The 19,179-nt window shown below is 34.9% G+C and overlaps 1 protein-coding gene across 3 annotated transcripts in view; it reads right to left on the bottom strand.

The window, feature by feature from the left end:
• Window positions 1-19,179, bottom strand: part of LOC150099255 (sodium/hydrogen exchanger 9B2-like) — a 285,631-nt gene that overhangs the window by 143,829 nt on the left and 122,623 nt on the right. For all 3 annotated transcript variants that reach the window (XM_090403898.1, XM_090403899.1, XM_090403900.1), the window contains exon 5: window positions 5,332-5,419. In XM_090403898.1, the coding sequence (XP_090260024.1) occupies window positions 5,332-5,419 (88 nt within the window). The remainder of the gene's footprint in view (window positions 1-5,331; window positions 5,420-19,179) is intronic.

Raw genomic sequence — 19,179 nt, 5'->3', positions numbered from 1 at the left:
AAATGAAAGTGAGCGGAATTTCGGTTCCGTATTTCCTATGTGAGAAGCGAAGAATGCCATAAAGTCGAGGAAAAGAAAGCATATTCTTTGTGTTCCAACTTCAGTGACAACTACGAAAAAGGAAGAGCTGTAAAGAAATCGATGTCCACGTGGCGAGCTGCACAGCCGATATATAGATGATTCAAAGTGTTTGGAGTTACGAAAAGTTAAGCCAGCGTAAGCCTAGTTCAATTCCAAAAAGAACGTAGCAGAAGCAGATTATCGGTGAGGTTATATCAAGATAGTTCAATCAGAAGAAGATAAAGGTCCATATGAAAAACCCAAGAAAGAAAGGTACTGTGAAATATCTCTAATGTTAATTAAAATGTGTCTGTGATAAGTATCATTATTCTAATACGGAACTGTTAAAGTGACCAAGGAAAATTTATACTAGGACTTTAGTATCTGACAGAATATATTAAAAGTAAGCTGGCTAGTGTTAAAGTTATGTGAAAAATTAAGTGTCCTGAGAATTTTGCATGTCTATTGTAATGTATAGAAAAGTTAAAATGTCATAGTTGTGTGTTAGTGCAGTAAATGGTTTAGTTAATCTGCTTAAGTTTGAATAGTTAAATAGTATGAATTAATCTTATTTGTCCATGTCAAGTGAATTTATGTGTTGAATTGTTATGGCGGCATGATCGTATTACTCATTGAAGGATCATAGCCTAATTACTTGTAATAAGCTAAATGTTAGTTCGTAAGTATTTAGTTTAGCATTGAATTGAGTAATTGTAAAAATTGAATTGTACTGTTAAGGAATTTAATAAACCTTTGTTCAATGATAAAAGAGTTGTCTGATATTGCTGTCCAATGCACCACTTGAAAAATTACGAACCTAATCACGCGGAAAATTAATGTTAAGAAACGAGATAAAGTGTCACGACTGCAACATAGTTACACTTTCAGACATATTTGAGTTCTTTCTCCTTGTTTTTGAATATAATATCTTAAACTAAATATCCCAAAAGGCGCAGTATGAATACAAATATTAGGGGTACTAAGGGGAGAAATAACTTAAGTATTAGTAAAAATTTTGGTGATATCTCGTGCGTAAATAATAGAAGAATATAGATAAGAGGGAATTACTGAATAGAATAAAAATCGTAAAATGGGACACAACATAAATGGCGCAGCTGGTAGGATATAAAGTATAAGAAGGTTAATAGAATAGAATAAGAAGAATAGGTCACAACAACATTGTGTGCAATAGTGTGTACCTCCCACAATGAGTCTGACTCCATGGAAGTCAAATGTTAATAATAATGTCATCTGCTTTGGTCACCTGATTTCTATTTCTATAGTGCAAGATAATCCACTTACAATAATTTTTCCTCCTACTCACCACATAACAAAGACACTAATTGGGATTCACTTTGGATTGCAGTGCCAGTCTCCTCATATTCTAAATTTTTCTCTCATTACAATACTAGTCACTTTCTAGCCTGAGCCTTATATTCCTCATGCAACTGCTCTCCACCTCTCTCTTTATATGCATTCCATAATCTCTTTTTCTTCTGAAATTCCCCATTTATTCCTTTTGTCATTTATTCGACTCAAAATTGCATTGTCTTCTTCACTCAAAGCATACAATCTGTCGTTGCTGTCAACATTTTTTTTCTTAAGTATCTCCCATGCACTAACAACTCCTTCCTTCCTTTAAATTCTTTCATCCATTGCACTGCTGCAAGCTGGTTTCTAAATCTATGAGAGTCACTTGCCTTATAAGTTCACAAAACTTCCTTTTGTTTTGATACTTTCCCATGCCTATTCATCCTCCAAGTCAGGACTACATGATGACTCTCTCACCAACTGGGGGCAAGTATGCCATCCCAGTCGCAATCAGATCCTCTGATGCAATGACCAAATCCAGAACTCTCGATCCATGTGTTCCCTCCACTACATGAAGAAATCCAAAAATTCAGTTCTCTTATTACTGCATGCTGTCTCCTCTGCCCAGTTTATATCACTATAGTTGAAGTCCCCCATGATGATTGCCTGCTTTTGCATTTGCCAAGCTAATTTGCCTAAACATTTCCTGCTCATCACCATCTATATTCCCTAGTCTATAGCAAAATCCCACTAAATAGCAAGATTTTGCTACAGACTTGTCTTATAAACATCCATCTCACACTATATACTCTCAAAGCCATTAGTGTTATTTTCACTGAGATTCTCCACTCTGAGAGTGGACAATTCATCTCTTATCACGAGTCACACTCCACTACCACATTTACTTTCCTTATCCTGCCAAAATAAAGCAGACTATTACCTTGGATGAGTAAAATTTTTCTGTGGCTAGTAAATTTCATTTGTATTTCTGGAGCCCTGATTATGAGTACTTTCCTACATGACTCATTAAGATGACTGTTTCTATAATCAGTTAATTTTTCTTACTTTTCAGGAAAGGATATCAGAATTGATTCCATTCTTTTGGCGCCATCCCTTCATCCCCAGCAACAAGTACTAACTGATGTAGTGCATCTATTATCATCTTGCCATCAACAATTATGACTGCATTAATCTGCCATGGATAATCCAGCCATCTCTAATCTCATTCTGTAACATCTCTTTGGTCTTCCTTTCCTCTGGGATACCATTCAGAAATCAACTTGGTCCAAAATTTTGGAGACATTCATCTTAAGATCAACTTCTCTCTAATCTCACCCCCAACCATCTCTTAGGTCTTCCTGTAGCTCTCTTTCCTCTGGGATACCATTTAGAAATCAAGTTTGCCCATTTTCGAGTGCTACTTCTTGTAATATGACCTATCCATTGCCATTTGTATCTTTTAATGGCAATTAAAAGATCTCTCACCCTAGTCTGAGCTCTGACCCAAGTAGTGCACTTTCTATAAATGTTAATACAGAGTAAAGATCTTTTCATTTTCCTCTGGGTAATCCTCAACTTGTTGCCTAATTTTTTGTCAAATTTTATGTTCACATCGAAATATACAACTTTAAAGAGTGCCAAATTAGGACTTTAGTTCTTTTGTCCATTAAAATTTGAAATGCTTCCTGTACTCATTGTTGTATGGTGTGCCCTGAATATGCCAGTTTGAAATCCAGTGAAACATAAGCTAATTAATAAATGTTTTTTTATGATTTATTGTTCTGGTGTTATAATGCTATGAAAAATAAGAGATGACTGGGCTTCCCAAAAAAGCCCTCATTCAAGTTCTATCAGCCAGAGAACTTGAATGAGAACTATCCTGCTGCCACTTACTCTGAAGTGTTGACAGCATGCATAAACAGGAGAACTGGATTCTCTTTATATGAGTGTTATGTCCAAGAGTCTTTTCTTCCCACTCTCCCTCTGCATGTCCCTACTTTTAATTCAGCTCCTGCTCTATACCAACAATTAAAGATAACATATGCAAATTCAGTTATTTTTCCAGACTAGTTGGCCAAGTAGTTAGCATATCCACTCTCCAACCAACAGTGGCTGTGCAGTTTAAATCCGAGCATGAGCATGGATAGTTTGTGACTATCTTTCGTGGTAGATGACTTCCATCACCAGTGTGGGACTACTATTTTGCTTATCAAAAGCCTGAAGTAGCTTTAAAGTACCACATTAGTCTCTAGAGTCGGGTTTCAAGATTATTGAACCCTTAGCCTGCCCAGAGTACTAATGCCAATGTACTACAGGCATACAGCCTTTCAATTGGTGCAATTCACATTAAAAAAATATAGTGACTAATCATCACTTTAGCCAAACTGATATGTGTACCACAAAATTCATCGTCCACAGTACAGAAGAGTTTATGTATATTCACTAAGCTTATCTTCTCCTTTATTCTTACTTTTTATAAGGAATTATTTTAAAAAGTAATTTACTCTAAATTTTTAAATTCAGTTGCTACTCACTAAATTAAATGTACTGGCCTGGCTTGCTTTTACAAACCTTACATCATTTTCAGGTTGGAATTTAAGTCAAAGAAATGATTTTTTTTTATGGGCAGTGGGAGGGGAGCAGGTTTGATGTCTCTGATCCTTCACAGTTCACAGAGAGACATCATTCCTCCCCCCCCCATGTGGATGCTGGTATGCAGTCTTGGCTATTGGGTAAGAATTAGTTTCTCATAATAAAAGTCTTCCCTGAAGATAAGAGAAAATGCACAATTCTTAGATCTCTTGCTCATAGCCAATACTGGTGCCCCTCTTTCAGTCTAATCTCTTCCATGTTTTTTTTTTTTTTTTTTGCATTGTTTTGTATGTACATTAAAATTTTTATATTCCTGATGATGTTTCTGTGACAAAGAAGAAATCTGGTCATTAAACTTCTGCTTAATTCCCTCCTAGTGCTGTCTCCATTCCATTAAATCAGAAAATGAGCTTCAAAAGCATTTAGACCTAAATTCACAATTACATAACAATCCTGTCCTTAAAATTTTTGTTACATGCTAGAATCACTGTAGTGATATTTGTTTAAAGTTCACTGTGTTAATAAATATGTTGTGCTGTATCTTGGATTTTTCCGAATTGAACAGACATTAAACTCCCAGAAGCAGCCATTCAACTTGCACTTGTATGTTGAAAAGTACTGTGGCACTTTAAAACCATTTTCCATGTTCTGAGATTGCTATCGGTGATGGCTGAAGGGTGGAGATTCCCAATTTTAATAAAGTAAGTTAGGATTAAAGGTGCACTGCCCATTCAGTTTGGAAATAAAACGTGTTCGAGGAGGAGAATCAGACGAGTTTGAGTTACTAAGAAAGGCATAAACTTTGAATTAGTAAAAAAAAACTATAGTAAATGGTCAACAGAGGTGCACTTTGCAAACTATAAGGATAAATCAGATTTTAATGTTATATAAAAATATCTCTGCATATTCCACTGATTGTAAACATTATTAAAAATTAACTCTCTTTTGAAATAAACTAAAAAGCATGCAAATTTATATTCAACTGACAGAGAAGGGGATTCCATTTTGAATTATAAAGTATTTCAAATTATCCAAGTTCAAATTATCTGGGATTGATTTATCTGGAGGGAAACTGCATGCTGCATAAACTGTGGCATACAGTTTCTTAGTATAAACTGTTTTCTGAACTTGTGCAGAATTAGGTATAGCAAACTAAAATGTTTTACTTGCAACATGCTGCTCCTCCTTGATACACTATTCCCACAATGAAAATATGCCAAATTCCAAACATCACTGCACCTATCCATAAACTGAAAGCTCTCCCGTATAATAGCTGTTTTCCAAATATATTTTCAGTATTGTATATGAAACATTTTAAATGTTAACAGTTATATCAAGGGAGAAGAAAAGTTTTTTTTTTTTTTTTACCTTAACTCTGATGCCCAGTGAGGATTTATATCTTTAGCTACATCAATATAAGGAACATTTCTTAAGATAAATCCAGCAATCAGCATGCCTGTAATAATAAAATTCTGATGAGAAGAATATATACAACAGCATACTCCATTTATGTGAAGTGAATTAACCTCTATTCTTGAAATATGTAATTCATATATGCAACATTTGCTGGTAGAATGGTCATGCATTAATAGAAATAAGAATTCGAGTTAGGAATAAAAATTTCATAAAACTTTAGTAAACAATATTTTGGGGCAAGTTTCTTATCTATTTTTAGTTTAATAAGAATGTATATGTTCTAAGTTGGTCCAAGCATGAGAGATTTCATTGTGTAATCAGAGTCCAAAGTAAAAATCAAAATTCAGTTAAAAGGAGTCTATATAAAGGATATGACTAGTTACAATGCTAAAGAATATTTAGCAAGACCATGTTCAAGTTAATAAAAAAAAAAGTTTCCATGGCTGTTGCTATGATTCATGTCAAAGTTCCTGGAAAAGAAAATTACATACACTGGAATACAAATAAATAATTTACTGACTAAAATAATTATTTAGAAGCTGACATTTTGCTGGCTCAAGCTAGCATCATCAGAGTCATTTTAACAATACACAAACTCAGGGAAGACACAAAACAAAATGACCTGGATAACAACTACAATCACGTTCATGCAGGGCAACACTCGTACTTTTTTTGATGACTTATTAATAATGACAGGCAGACAGGGTGGTGCACCAAAATCTATGCAAATTCATATCATCAGTTTGGTTACAGTTACCAAGGTTCTGTAGAACTAATGCCACTCCCAGGAATGGTCACTCTGATTTAAACTAGAATTTTCAAAGTAGTCTGGCTTTCTTCCACCTAATGAAGTGGTCCTTATCTAAAATGTTGTGTCAGTCTGCCAATTCTAGTTTATTCTTTATGTTCTTTTTTCCTGACTAACATAGTACATCCTATGCAGTGGTTCTTAACCTTTTAGTAATCGTGGCCCCCTAACTATCCTAAAATATTTTTGTGGCCCCCCTAGTTTGTAGTAACATAATTAAACTTTAAAAAAAAAAAAAAATTGTGGTTTTACTTACTGATTATAATGAAAAAAAATCAGAAAACAGAAATCAACTTTACTTAAATGCATTTTAATTAGACCTCTGTTGTTGACCACTCTCTACTAATTTGTCTATTCTTGCTTGAATTGTGTTATTCAATTCCACTCGCATGCAGGATCTATTCGGAGCCGATTTCGTTGTTTCATTTTAATATTTACCACTGTGGAAAATCCATTTTCACACAAATTTTATAGGATATCATCTGATGAAATTTTTCATTATATGGAAGGTGGGGAAAGAACATGGGGGCATCCATGGAAGTTAGGTTTGTTCACAGTCAAGAAAGGAGTAAGAGCTAGGTTTTTCTCTCAGAGAGCAGTGAGTGAGTGGAGTAATTTGCCTTTAGGGGTAGTGAGTGCAGCTATTGTGAATGAATTTAAGGGAAGATATGATAGCTCCCTCGATGAGTTGAGATCTCAGATAATAATAATAATAAAATATGTAGAAACAAAAGACAACAAATTTTGAATGGCAATGGTAAACAGATGCAGATATTCCCTCCGGATATGTATCCAAAATTGTATTAAATATTTCTTCTTTTAAATGGCGATCAGACTTAAATCCTTTGTCAATTCCAGTAGTGTGTTATTGTCCATTAGTGTTAAATTTGGTTTTTTGCAGTTATTATATGGAACTTGAATCCACAATTTTCTACAATCAAGTTCATTATTGGGAAAATATTTATCTATTCTTTTCAATTTTTAAAAGAATTAAAGAATTTGCGAATAGACGAAACCCTCTGATCAGAAAGACCTGGGTTCAATCCCCGTTGGTTGTGTGAGGAACCTTTATCTGGTTTCTTTTGACTAAAGGTGAGTTAGCCGGTCTCATACGGAGGTAGAGGGTTTTTTTCCCTCCAGAAAATTCTGGATTTTTGTCCCTCAGAACAGGCAAACTGGTAAAACCAGTAAAACACACGCAATTTAGGACAAGAATACTGGAGGCATAGGGGTAACTGTGCTATCCTCGTATTATGGTTAGGAAATCCAAGGATACTCGGAAGGCTGTGGGCGCTTAAGTGCCTGTTAAAGTCACTGATAGGATAGGACATGTAGTTTATCAAATTTAAAATTGTAGTCTGAAATCATTTGCGAATAGTTCGGAAACATTTCAAAAACATTTGAATATACTCTTTGAATCCATCTATGCAATTTTATTTTCATTGCCTCTATTTTACCCAGCATCGTGAAATGTTAGACCGGTTTCCTTGAGAAGATATATTTAGCTGATTTATAATAGAGAAAATATCTGCCAAATATGAAAGTTTTGCAATCCAATTTTTCTCATCGAAAAATGGTCAGGCTGGATTTTTTTATAATTTAAAAATATTTTGACTTCCGTTTTTAATTCTAATAAACGAGCAAGAATTTTCTCTCTCGACAGCCATCTAGTTTCTGTATGAAGTAGAAGCAATAAAGTTTTATAAAATTTATAACTTTTACTGCAACCATCATTACTTCGTGTAATTCCAGATTCATTTCTTTAGAAGCTAGTTGTTCTCTGTGTATGAAACAATCTATCTATATGTTCACTGAGCATCCACAGATGCCATATGGTCACTCCAATGCTTGGTGATGTACCACACTAGGTCTCGCCATGTTGTCCTGTTGTTTGCTTTTCTGGAGGCCTCAACTCTCAGAAGATCAGTCACTTCCGACACACCATCCATCCATCTCATTGATGGTCTACCCCTTCCTCTTTTTCCAGGAACTTTACAGTTCCTGGAAAAAGAGGAACTGTAAATTCTATTACAGTTCTGAGAAGTCCCCCTTCCATCCTTTCAATGTGTCTAAAATATTTTAACTTTCTTCTGTCAATATCCTTAAGGAGCCTTAAAGTTCTACTGATCTTTTCAAATACCCATTCATTTGTACACCTTTCCATATATGATATCCTCAACAGCCTTCTGTAACACCACATCTCAAAAGCAGATATCCGTTTCTTATCTGACTTCTTTAGGTTCCAAGTCTCATATACATAAGTCACTGTTGGGAAAAACAACTGCATCCGAAATTCTGTATTCCTTGATGATTCCTCGAGATCTCAGATAATAATAAAATATGTAGAAACAAAAGGCAACAAATTTTGAATGGCAATGGTAAAATTTGTTGCTCAACTTTGTTCCCATGGAGATGGATCCATTCTTCCAGATTTTAGACAAGTCTCTGACTGTTGTTTTAGTCATTCCTAATCTTCTTCTGATGTCTTCTGAACAGCAATTCTTCACATTAACAATAGATCCCAGGTACTCAAACAATGAGTAACCATTAACCATTAGAATTTGTAATTTGTTTTTATTTGAGAGACAACACTAATATGACGACCTGTCATAGAGACTGCAGATCTGTACAGATTCCGACACAGTTTTGCCACTGTAAGTCATTGGAAGTGAAAAATATATTTTGTTAAATATACTTTCACTTGCTGTATCAGTTTCTAATTCTAAAAAAACCAACATTATCTTTTTATTATCAATATATCACACATATCTCAAACAGATACTCTTGTTGGAAACATCAGTTGATCTGTAGTAAAAAACTAGAGAATTTTTAATATTTTGAATTAACTGCTCTTGGAGATCGTATCGTCAGCAATCAGTGTAGTTCTATGACAAATAATATCTTTCGACATAGGTATTGCTTTGATTTTATTAGCCTCTGATATTCCAAACAGTTCCTTGCAGATATTAATTATGCATGGCTTCAATAAACTTTTGCCTATTGTAAACAGTTTTGTTTTGATTTTGCAATATGCAAAGCTGCTATAAACGAAGCTTTAACTAATGATTTATTTCTAACAGTTATTGCATCATAAAGGACTTCTGATTTTTCAGTTCATCCTTTTTTTCTTATAAAAAACTCTTCTGGTTTAACTTTATATTGCTGATGCTTGGTTTCAGACATTCATTTGAGAGGACTACACTGCAAATAACACATTGTGGTTTTTGAATTTCGTCCATTTCTACATTAATAAATCAGAATTTTATACAACTTGTATCATATTTCCTTTGTTTACTTTTACTTATTTTTTTACATTTATGACTGGCATTATTTTCTGTTTCACATGTGTTTACATCATCCATGGAATTATCACTACTTTCAAGCATTCTTTTTGAACTACCAGGTGTATTTATATTTAGGAAATCAAATAATGTTCTTTATTTGCTCATTTTATAAGGGGATAAATTTTAAGAAATAACAAATCAGTATTACAGCACTGAAAGTTTCGAGAAGTAATTTCACTCAAGTAGCACCTAATAACATCAAGTGGTATGCATTCTTACTGGTATTATTTAAAACTTCAGAGAATCACTTCTTTCACACTTACAGTAGTCATGATTGGCAGTGTTACAAGCAGTGAAATGTCGACTTGTGATGCCACCACAAAAGAAACTACTGCATTAAACTGCATAATTCAGATTACTAATACAAAACGATACAAGTTTGAAACAAAGTAAAATAAAGAGCAAAAGTAATTATTTTAAGAGATTTCAAAATTTTAAAAACTAGGAATGGTCTATAAATATTTTGGTCTTTTCGACCAAAGGGCTTTGTCTATACCAACAGAGCTATGCAGGCTCTATCAATGTAGTATATAGCAGATAACGTTTTAACCCAAAAAAAAAAATTTAACCTTACATTTTGCAACATTAAACTAGCATCAATTATCCTTTGCCTAGAATGCCAATCTATCCAAATCATTCTGCAAAATTTTAACAATGTCTTTATTAACTGTTGCTCTACCTAGTTTTGCATCATTGGAAAACAGTTCCTCTCAGATTCTTTCTTATATCATTAATTAACAAATTAAATAATAGCAGCCCAAGAACAGAGCCCTGTGTCATACCACTAGTCACAGGCCTTATGGACTCTACTCCTGAGTAAACTACTTTCTGATATTTCTCCATCAACCATCCTCTTATCCACTTCACCAACTTTATATCCATCTTCCCCATGTGCTACAATTTATTAATCAGAATTCCATATGGTATCCTTCAAAAGTCTTTGCAAAGTCCACAAGTGTCACTGTAAACCCATTACCTTTATCCAACTCAGATATCACTGTATTATAAAATGTGAGCAAGTTACTGGGGCACAAATTCAGAAATGATGCTGGTCCCCATATAATATTCCATTTCTGTATTTTGCTCTTGACCAACTTCAGTACCTCAACTATGCCGTCTGATATGCCAATTGGTTGGTAATTTGTTACATTAGTCTTGGAGCATTTATGCAATAGAACTATTTTCCCTTCTTTCCATCTCCTTGAGACTAACCCAGAGCTTAGACTTAGATTAAACAATGTGGTCAAAGGCACTCCCAATTCCCTAGCACCTTTTTGTAAAACTAAAGCTGGCATATTCTAATCCCATAACTGTATTCACATGAAGTTTCTGTAACATGCTATGCACCTCCAGTTCATTTATCTCAATTTCTATATAAGCCTTTGCCTCTTGTTACCACAATATTTCTGCCTAAATGATATTATTATTATTATATCACACCTCCAGGGAGTCCAAAGACTCATCTAGGGAGGGCATCAACTCTACAGCTCTTCGTCTCACTACTACACCAACCTTCATTATCTAACACCAACGCCATCTACCGCCGACTACCACCACTAGTGCTTTCACAGCTAATCACAAACATCCATGCCCATGGCGGGATTCGAACCCGCAGCCTTTTGACTGGAGAGCAGATACGCTAATCACTTGGTCAATCAGGCTGGCCTTACTAAGGAAAGTGTTCCCTTAGTAATTCTACTATTTCATTTGATTCAGTTACGTTCCTACTATCAGCATTCATTAAAATTATTCTGTTATAAACATCCTTCCTTTTACTTGCGACATACCAAAAGATCTCTTTGGGATTATCTTTGACCTGTACTGCTAATTTCCTTTCATACCTTGCTTTTGCCTTTCTTACCATACTGGTTACCCTTCTGGCCTGTGCTTTTTTTATTTTTATTTTTTTATTTTCCTCTCTATCCTCCCTGAAAACACTATACTCTTCACATTTTATCTCACTAACTATATCATCTTCTGTCAGCAATGTTTCACTAATGCCAATAATCTCTGGCCAGGATGAACTAACCAATGCCAAAAACTCCTCCCTCTTGTTCCGAATGCTCCTGGCATTGGCATAGATAAAGTGCAATAGCCCCTTAGGCTTATTGCTGTCCTTATGCTTTATACTAACTATCCCATTCTGGTTTGTTAGCAGTGACACATTCTTTTATGCAAATGCCCTGCTAGTATTTGGGTACTTACTCAACAGCTTCCTCCCCCTAAAAGCTTTAATTTTCCTGATTATGCACATCCATGTTCACTTCATTCAACAAGACTTTTTCCAGACTGAACACCAAATCCATTCAGATGCAAGCCATCCTTCTTGTATAAGTCCTTTCACTCACTCAATACATCGACTCATTCTCTATTATGGGCTTCCTTCTCAGCTCAACTCTATACAGCTTGAACTTCTTAAAATATTCTTTATATTTAAATTAATACAGTTTGTCTTTTGTCAGCTTCCATAATAAAATAATACTGTTCTTCTGTCTAAGAGAGCTAAGAATTCATTCTTGTTAGACTGGAAGGAGGTGAATGTTTTAAATATTAAGTGAGTTGCTTCAACAAAAAATACTGGCAATACAATAAGGAATGCAGCGAAGGCATTTATTAATATTAAAATTTAAAAAAAAAATCTTTTTTTTTTTTTTTTTTAGAAGTAACAGTATAATCAATATCTTAAGAAAATAGAGATCTAATCATTTGTTGAAGGCTGATCTGATATGTTAACAACTGCTTTCTTGGTATTAATAGCAGAGCAAGGAGGACAAGCTACTTTTATTCATAGAAAAGTTAAATTTACAAATGTGACAACTCTTTGTAATTATGAATTCTTTCTCTCTCTCTCTCTCTCCTCCATTACAGATTACTTTATTCCAGTCTAGAGAGCACCATGATATCAGTTCTTTTAGATGAAAAAATTTTGAATTGTCAGTTAATTGCAGTGATGTGTTCTGTGACATTTTCTTGTGATCCAAAATAGAAAAATAAATAGGAGTAGAAAGTTTGGTGGTTTATATATTCAGCTATAAATGGATGTTGGAGCAGTTATTGTTCATGCTACTGTAAAGTGAGCAGAAATGAGATGATAGATGCCAGTACTGCTGAACAGCACCTATACAAATATATATATCTATCGAAAGGTCATTAATTAGCCAAATTGCCTTCTTCCCAAGAGTATCAAATTTTTTTTAAGATGATATTTTTGCTACAACATGAAATGTTGTATTGCTGAAATGCAAGAGCAGTATTCTAAAAGGTGAGTGGATTTGAGATTTGTACACAATCAGAAGATGGACAGATAAAAACAAAGATAAAAGGATGCCAAGAATTTTGAAAGCCAAATGCTACAGAAGTTATGTGTTTGTACCAGGAAAGGCTAGGAATAAGTGTCAGTCCAAGAAAAGAGATCTAAGTCTAACCTGTTGGTTCAGCATTGTTAAAAGTTAAGGACGAATAATTAAAATTTTTTTTTTTGAGAAAAAAAGCAAACTTGTTTTGGAACTATTGGAAGTGACTAATTTATCATCTCACTGAAGGCCAGTATGAAGATCAGTGTTTAAGGACAAATGAATGTAAAAGATTTTGAAGCTTGAAATGTTTGAGCATCGTCACAAGGTTTGACATATGAGTAAAAAGAATGGAGAGAGAGTGCTATTATCAGCGAAACTATGGATAGGGTTTGAGATCAGTGAGAGCATTTACATGAGAAAAAGAGGATGGGTGAAATAGCAGAGACCTGATATATATATGTTAAAGATACCAAGCAATTTTAAACCTGGTTTTACTCCATTTCCCAAGTAAGCAAACAGACAAACAAGTCGAGTTTGCGTCTTGCAGGCACAAACTTGACTTGTTTGTCTGTTTGCTTACTTGGGAAATGGAGTAAAACCAGGTTTAAAATTGCTTTAACATTTACTATACCCAAGGTATAGTAAATGTTAAAGATACCAAGCAAAAAGTTAAGCAAGTTTGAAAGCAGTTAGTGGTTGGAAGGAGATCAATTGTTCGATGCTGTTGGCACACTCTCCCTTGATGAGTCTTTGGACTCCCTGGAGGTGTCACATAATAACAATAATAATATCTTTACTTTTAGGTTATGTTGAAATAGTGCTATCTGGGTGAAAGAGGGAGGAATACAGGTAGACAGAAAGTGCACTTACTAGGCTTCGGCAAAGAACCAGAAGGTACAATTGACATTTTTGCAAAATTCAAGAAGAATTTCCTACATTTAGCTTTTTTTGAAATCAGACTTCACTATGTTAATGACTGTTCTGCAATTATTATAGGCTTCAGAAAAGAAGCTGGAATTTTTGTCTAGTCACCACCAACAATATGATTTTTTTTTTTTTTTACTTTGTTTTCTTTAGCCTTTATTTTCGTGAAGAGCATCTGTCTCCTGTGTAATATTCTTCCCATACAATTACATTTTATAGATATGTTAATCATATTTTTGCTATTTGGATGGTCTACATTAATTACACAGATTAATGTAGTCCATCCTAGAATACAGTTCACATTAGAAATGGAGGAAAACTGTCAACTATCAGTTTTAGTTCTCTCTCTCTACTTTTGTCAACCAGATGGAAGTCTTTAATTTTCTGTTTTTTTTTTTTTGAGGGGGGGATAAATAAAGGATGCTGCATCCATGCAAGGCCCATTATCCTTCTGGAAAAAAAAGACAGGCTATAAAACTCTTCTCTCAGAGACTATGGGTGCTGTTCTGCTGAACTCACTGACATCATCCATCCACTTTCTCTCAAATCCATAAAATCACAAACAGCTGCTCATTAACTGTCCAGGTCAATTATTTACTGACCAAGTGTAACCTTATGGCAATAGTTCTGGTTCTATAATGCTGGACTGTCAGAAGGAAGCCACTGTAAGTTTGATTCTAGTCTTTTCAGTCAGTTTTTTTTTTTTAGATAACTTTTCCTAAGCTTTGTTTTTTAGGTAGTTCTTCAGTCAGTTTGGAAGCAGAGTTTTTACTCCTAGAAACTTGAGTTTTTAATCACCAAACTGGCCATTATAATTTAATTGTCATGAAAAACATGGATTGGGATACCCTCGAAATAACAAAATCAATTACTGATATATTTCATACACTATGGCCACTTGAGTGACAATTTCACAACTAAGGGAAAACTGATCATAGAATTTCCGTTATTTCAGACAACAATACAAGATAGGATTTAGGATCACAAGACAACAGCAGTCATCTGTTGAACTCTCACCCGGTGCCTTCAAAAAACATGATAGCCATGTGCTAAGTTATTGGTAATGGCTAAGGGTGGAAACCAGCTACCCAGTATTTTCCAGAAGTTATTTAGAGCTAAAGCTCTGTTTACTCCCTTTGCAGATGATAAAAAGACAGAAGATTAACAGGAGAGGATATTTACTTATTATGATACACAGCAGAAAAAGAAAATATAACATAAATCATCATCAAATTCCTAATATGTCCTCAAGGGGTATACAGGATATTATGATAGTGCTAAAAGTTTATGTCAATAGGAAGTTGGTATCAATATAAACTTTTTATATAAAACCAACAATATTAAAACAGGTCTGATATTGGAATTCTGACATCCAACAACATCAGAGCTTACATTTTTATCTTCTAAGGCACTTCTTACAATATCAATCCACAGATCATTGTCTTCCTCTAGGTCTTTTTCCTGTCATCCTGTAAAAAAAGAACAAACACTTGTTTTGCTACCCATGTCTACACTCCTGAATGTTAACAATGTCAGGTTCCTTCCTAATATCCTCATTTTTATGGTTCTGCCACTGATGCTAAGTGTTCATTACCCAAATTCCTCAGAACCCTCATATTTGTGATATTTAGTCAACTGTATAATATAAAGAATATTTCAAAAGCTTTTGGGTAACCTTCATATATTACCAGATATTAAAAGAGGTTTGGATAAATAGGTAATTTTCCAATTATTCCAAAGAAATATCAAACTGCCAAAGAGAAAGAGACATTCACTAATATTCCGAATCACTCCTCCTCCTCAGTGTAAGGTTTTGAAATTTGGTAAGCAACGATGGGATGCAAAATATACACTTAGTGGAGAAACTTTAAAGGAGGTAGAGGAGATGAGAGATCTGGGGGGAGGTAGAGGAGATGAGAGAGTGGTCGTGGTGGACAAGGACTTGAAATTCGGGGACCACCACATTGCACAAGTTGTGAAGACGTAACATCAAATAATGGCAACGATGCAAAGAACCCTGACATGCAGAAATAAGGAGGTTATGATGCCATTGTATATGGTCTTGATCAGGCCTCAAATGGATTCCTTTTTTTCTTTCATGTGGAAAGAAAAGGCCTCAAATTGATTATTGTGCACAGATTTGGTAATCAGGTTTTCATGGTGATGAGGATATGTTAGAAAGGGTCCAGAAAAGATTCACAAAGGTGGTCAGTGGTCTTTGGAATGTAGAGTATGAGGAGAGATTGAAAGAATATAAATTGCAAAGTCTCATGAATAAGAGGAGGGGGGAAATATGATTGAGACATAACAGCAAGGAGCAGGTTTTTTGCATGGAGAGTAGATTGCATTGCCTGAGCATGTTATGAATGCAGACACACTGAATCGGTTTAAGGCACAGTTGGGTGAGCATTGTGTGTGATAGCGTGCATCTCCCATGATGAGTAATGTAATGTAGCATTCTGAAATGTTAAAATACCATCCTTTGCTTCACCTTAAACCATCTAAGAATTCAACCTAATGAAAATAATTAAGAGACAGAACAGAAAAGATGCTTTTGGGAGGGGTGGTAGTGATGGTGGTTAATTTTTAGTTCAACGAGCATGAGCAGTGGTGCCCAGTGAGTATAAGAAACAAAACAAAAATTAAAGCATATACACAAAGGTTAAACTAGGAACTCAGAAATATATATCATAATAAGCATTCACATCAAAGAACAGTTACAAAAAAGCTCTCACTGGTCCTCACTATGAGACTTATCAATATTTAAATTGTACATGTTTTTGGTCATAAAGTGTTACAAAATAAAGACTTATTGTTACATAGACCATATATTTATAACGTAGTTAAGGTCTTACAAATTGCCTACCAGTTTCGCTAGTAACTGACTAGCTTTCTCAAGGCTTGCATAGTACAAAAAAGGTAAATGCAAAAAAGGTTTAAAAAATACAAAGAACCGTTAGTACCTGTTAGGTAGTTAGGGTGACACGTTCGCGTGGCATAACTACTCAGCATCATGAACACACGTTACATGCAAACGCGTAATATGATTATTTGCGTACGGTAGCTCTGTTGAACTGAGGGAGTTAATTAGATTTTTCCAGGTATTGTTCAGAATGGCCCCTTGATTTCTGTTTAGGTTACTTCCCGTACGTAGTACAACTGCCGCTTCTTTAAATACTCGATGTCTGTAATCCTCGTCTACGTAGGGCATGGAGCTGTTATTCCTGTCTATAGTGTGGTTCGAAGTTGAAAAGTGATGTGCCAATCCTGAGGTGATCGTTCTGTTGTGATTAACATCGCCTACATGTTCTTTCTGTCTTATTTCCAGGCTTCTCGAAGTCTGTCCAATGTAGGAAAGACCGCACGTGCATGAAATATTATACACACCTGGATATTTATAAAATGGCACACTGTCTTTAGGAGATCTTAGGACCTGTCTTATGCTATTTGTTGGTTTAAATACAACCCTGATGTTATGTGTCTTTAACAATCTTGCAATTTTTTTGAAGTTGAACCTATAAAGGGGATGACTGCTGTTGAAATTTGCTGGGCGACTGTTCTTTCTTGTTGGTTATCTTTGTATAGAAATTTGTTGATGATGTGTCTAGGATAACCATTTTTTGATAGAGTTGTAGCTATTTGAGACAGTTCTGTTTGAACTTCTTCCTCGTCAGAGATAAATTTTCTAGCTCGATTTCTTAGCATGTGGATGATGCTGTGTTTCTGTGACCTATGATGGTTAGAAGAGTAATGTAGATATCTTCCAGTGTCCGTTGGTTTTTTGTAAATCGACAATTTGATACTGTCGATTTACAAACGGTTGCATCAAAGGACAGTTTGATACTGTTCTTTGATACAACTTCAAACCACACTATAGACTGGAATAACAGCTCCATGCCCTACATAGACAAGGATTACAGACATTGAGTATTTAAAGAAGCGGCAGTTGTACTATGTACGGGAAGTAACCTAAACAGAAATCAAGGGGCCATTCTGAATGATACCTGGAAAAATCAAATTAACTCCCTCAGTTCAACAGAGCTACAGTATGCAAATAATCATATTACGCGTGTTCATGATGCTGAGTAGTTATGTCACGCGAACGTGTCACCCTAGCTACCTAACAGGTACTAACGGTTCTTTGTATTTTTTAAACCTTTTTTTGTACTATGCAAGCCTTGAGAAAGCTAGTCAGTTACTAGCGAAACCGGTAGGCAATTTGTAAGACCTTAACTACGTTATAAATATGTGGTCTATGTAACAATAAGTCTTTATTTTGTAGACTTATCAATAGTTATTCTAGTATTTAAGTACTACTGGAGATAGTAATTTCCAGAATGATGGTTCATAACACACACACACACACACACACACACACACACACACACACACACACACACACACACACACACACACACACACACAATTCTACAGGACCATACTCAAGCCTGCAGCTTAATATCCAAAAAGGTTTTGTCATTTACTAAAGGTAAATGAACACTGTAAGAAAACCTGATGGAATAAAATGCAATTAATATTCATAAGCATGCCTGTGTCCTAGTACACAATTTAGTATATAATTTCATTTATGAAAACTGAAACAGAAAAAAAAAAAAAAAAACTTCTTGATACAGCATAGGGAAATTGCTACAGTCAGGGTGCTAATTTTCCTCTATGGTGCGTTCCTCCCTCCAATACTGTAACAAATTTATATATATATTTATATTAAATATAACGATAGTTTATTATCCCTCCAAAAGATTGAAATTATAGCAGCAATGAATGAACAAATTCTGATCACGGGTTACAAATACAGAGTGAGACCACCATTACCCCACTTATTAGATTTTTGTTTATTTATTTATTTTCCTAACTTTGTGCTGCAGTTTACTGATACTGAAATTAAAAGTAATATCATACAGAAACACAAAACAATTTACTACTAAAATACAGCAAATATATAAAAAAAAGAATGTTTCTTTTTATATTTGCTGAAACAAAAATTATCATTATTATTATTACGTGACACCTCTAGGGAATCCAAAGACTCATCGAGGGAGGACATTTACTTTACAACTCTATCTCCACTACTCACAATCCACCAACTACACCAATGCCATCTACTGCCCATCACCACCACTAGTATTTTCACAGACAATCACAAACATCCATGCCCAAGGCAGGATTCGAATCTGTAGCCTTTTGGCTGGAGAGCGGATACGCTAACCACTCGGCCAAACAGGCCAGCCATCATCATCAACCATAATGCTTTTCAAGGATTTAGGCCTAGAATGGTCTGTTCTAGCCTTAGAGAGAGTCATCATTGAATCTCTTTAGAGGCTGTCCTGGTTTTCTTTTTCCTAATGATTTGTAATTTAAAACTTGCTTTGGTAATCTTTGTGTTTTCATTCTTTCAACATGTTCCATC

This window comes from Typopeltis vanoorti, chromosome 14, assembly GCF_054136105.1.
Source record: "Typopeltis vanoorti isolate ZY-2024b chromosome 14, IOZ_Tvanoo_1.0, whole genome shotgun sequence".
In the NCBI taxonomy this organism is placed as follows: domain Eukaryota; kingdom Metazoa; phylum Arthropoda; class Arachnida; order Uropygi; family Thelyphonidae; genus Typopeltis; species Typopeltis vanoorti.
The sequence above is the reverse complement of the archived record's forward strand: the minus strand, read 5'-3'. Positions and strand labels throughout refer to the sequence as shown.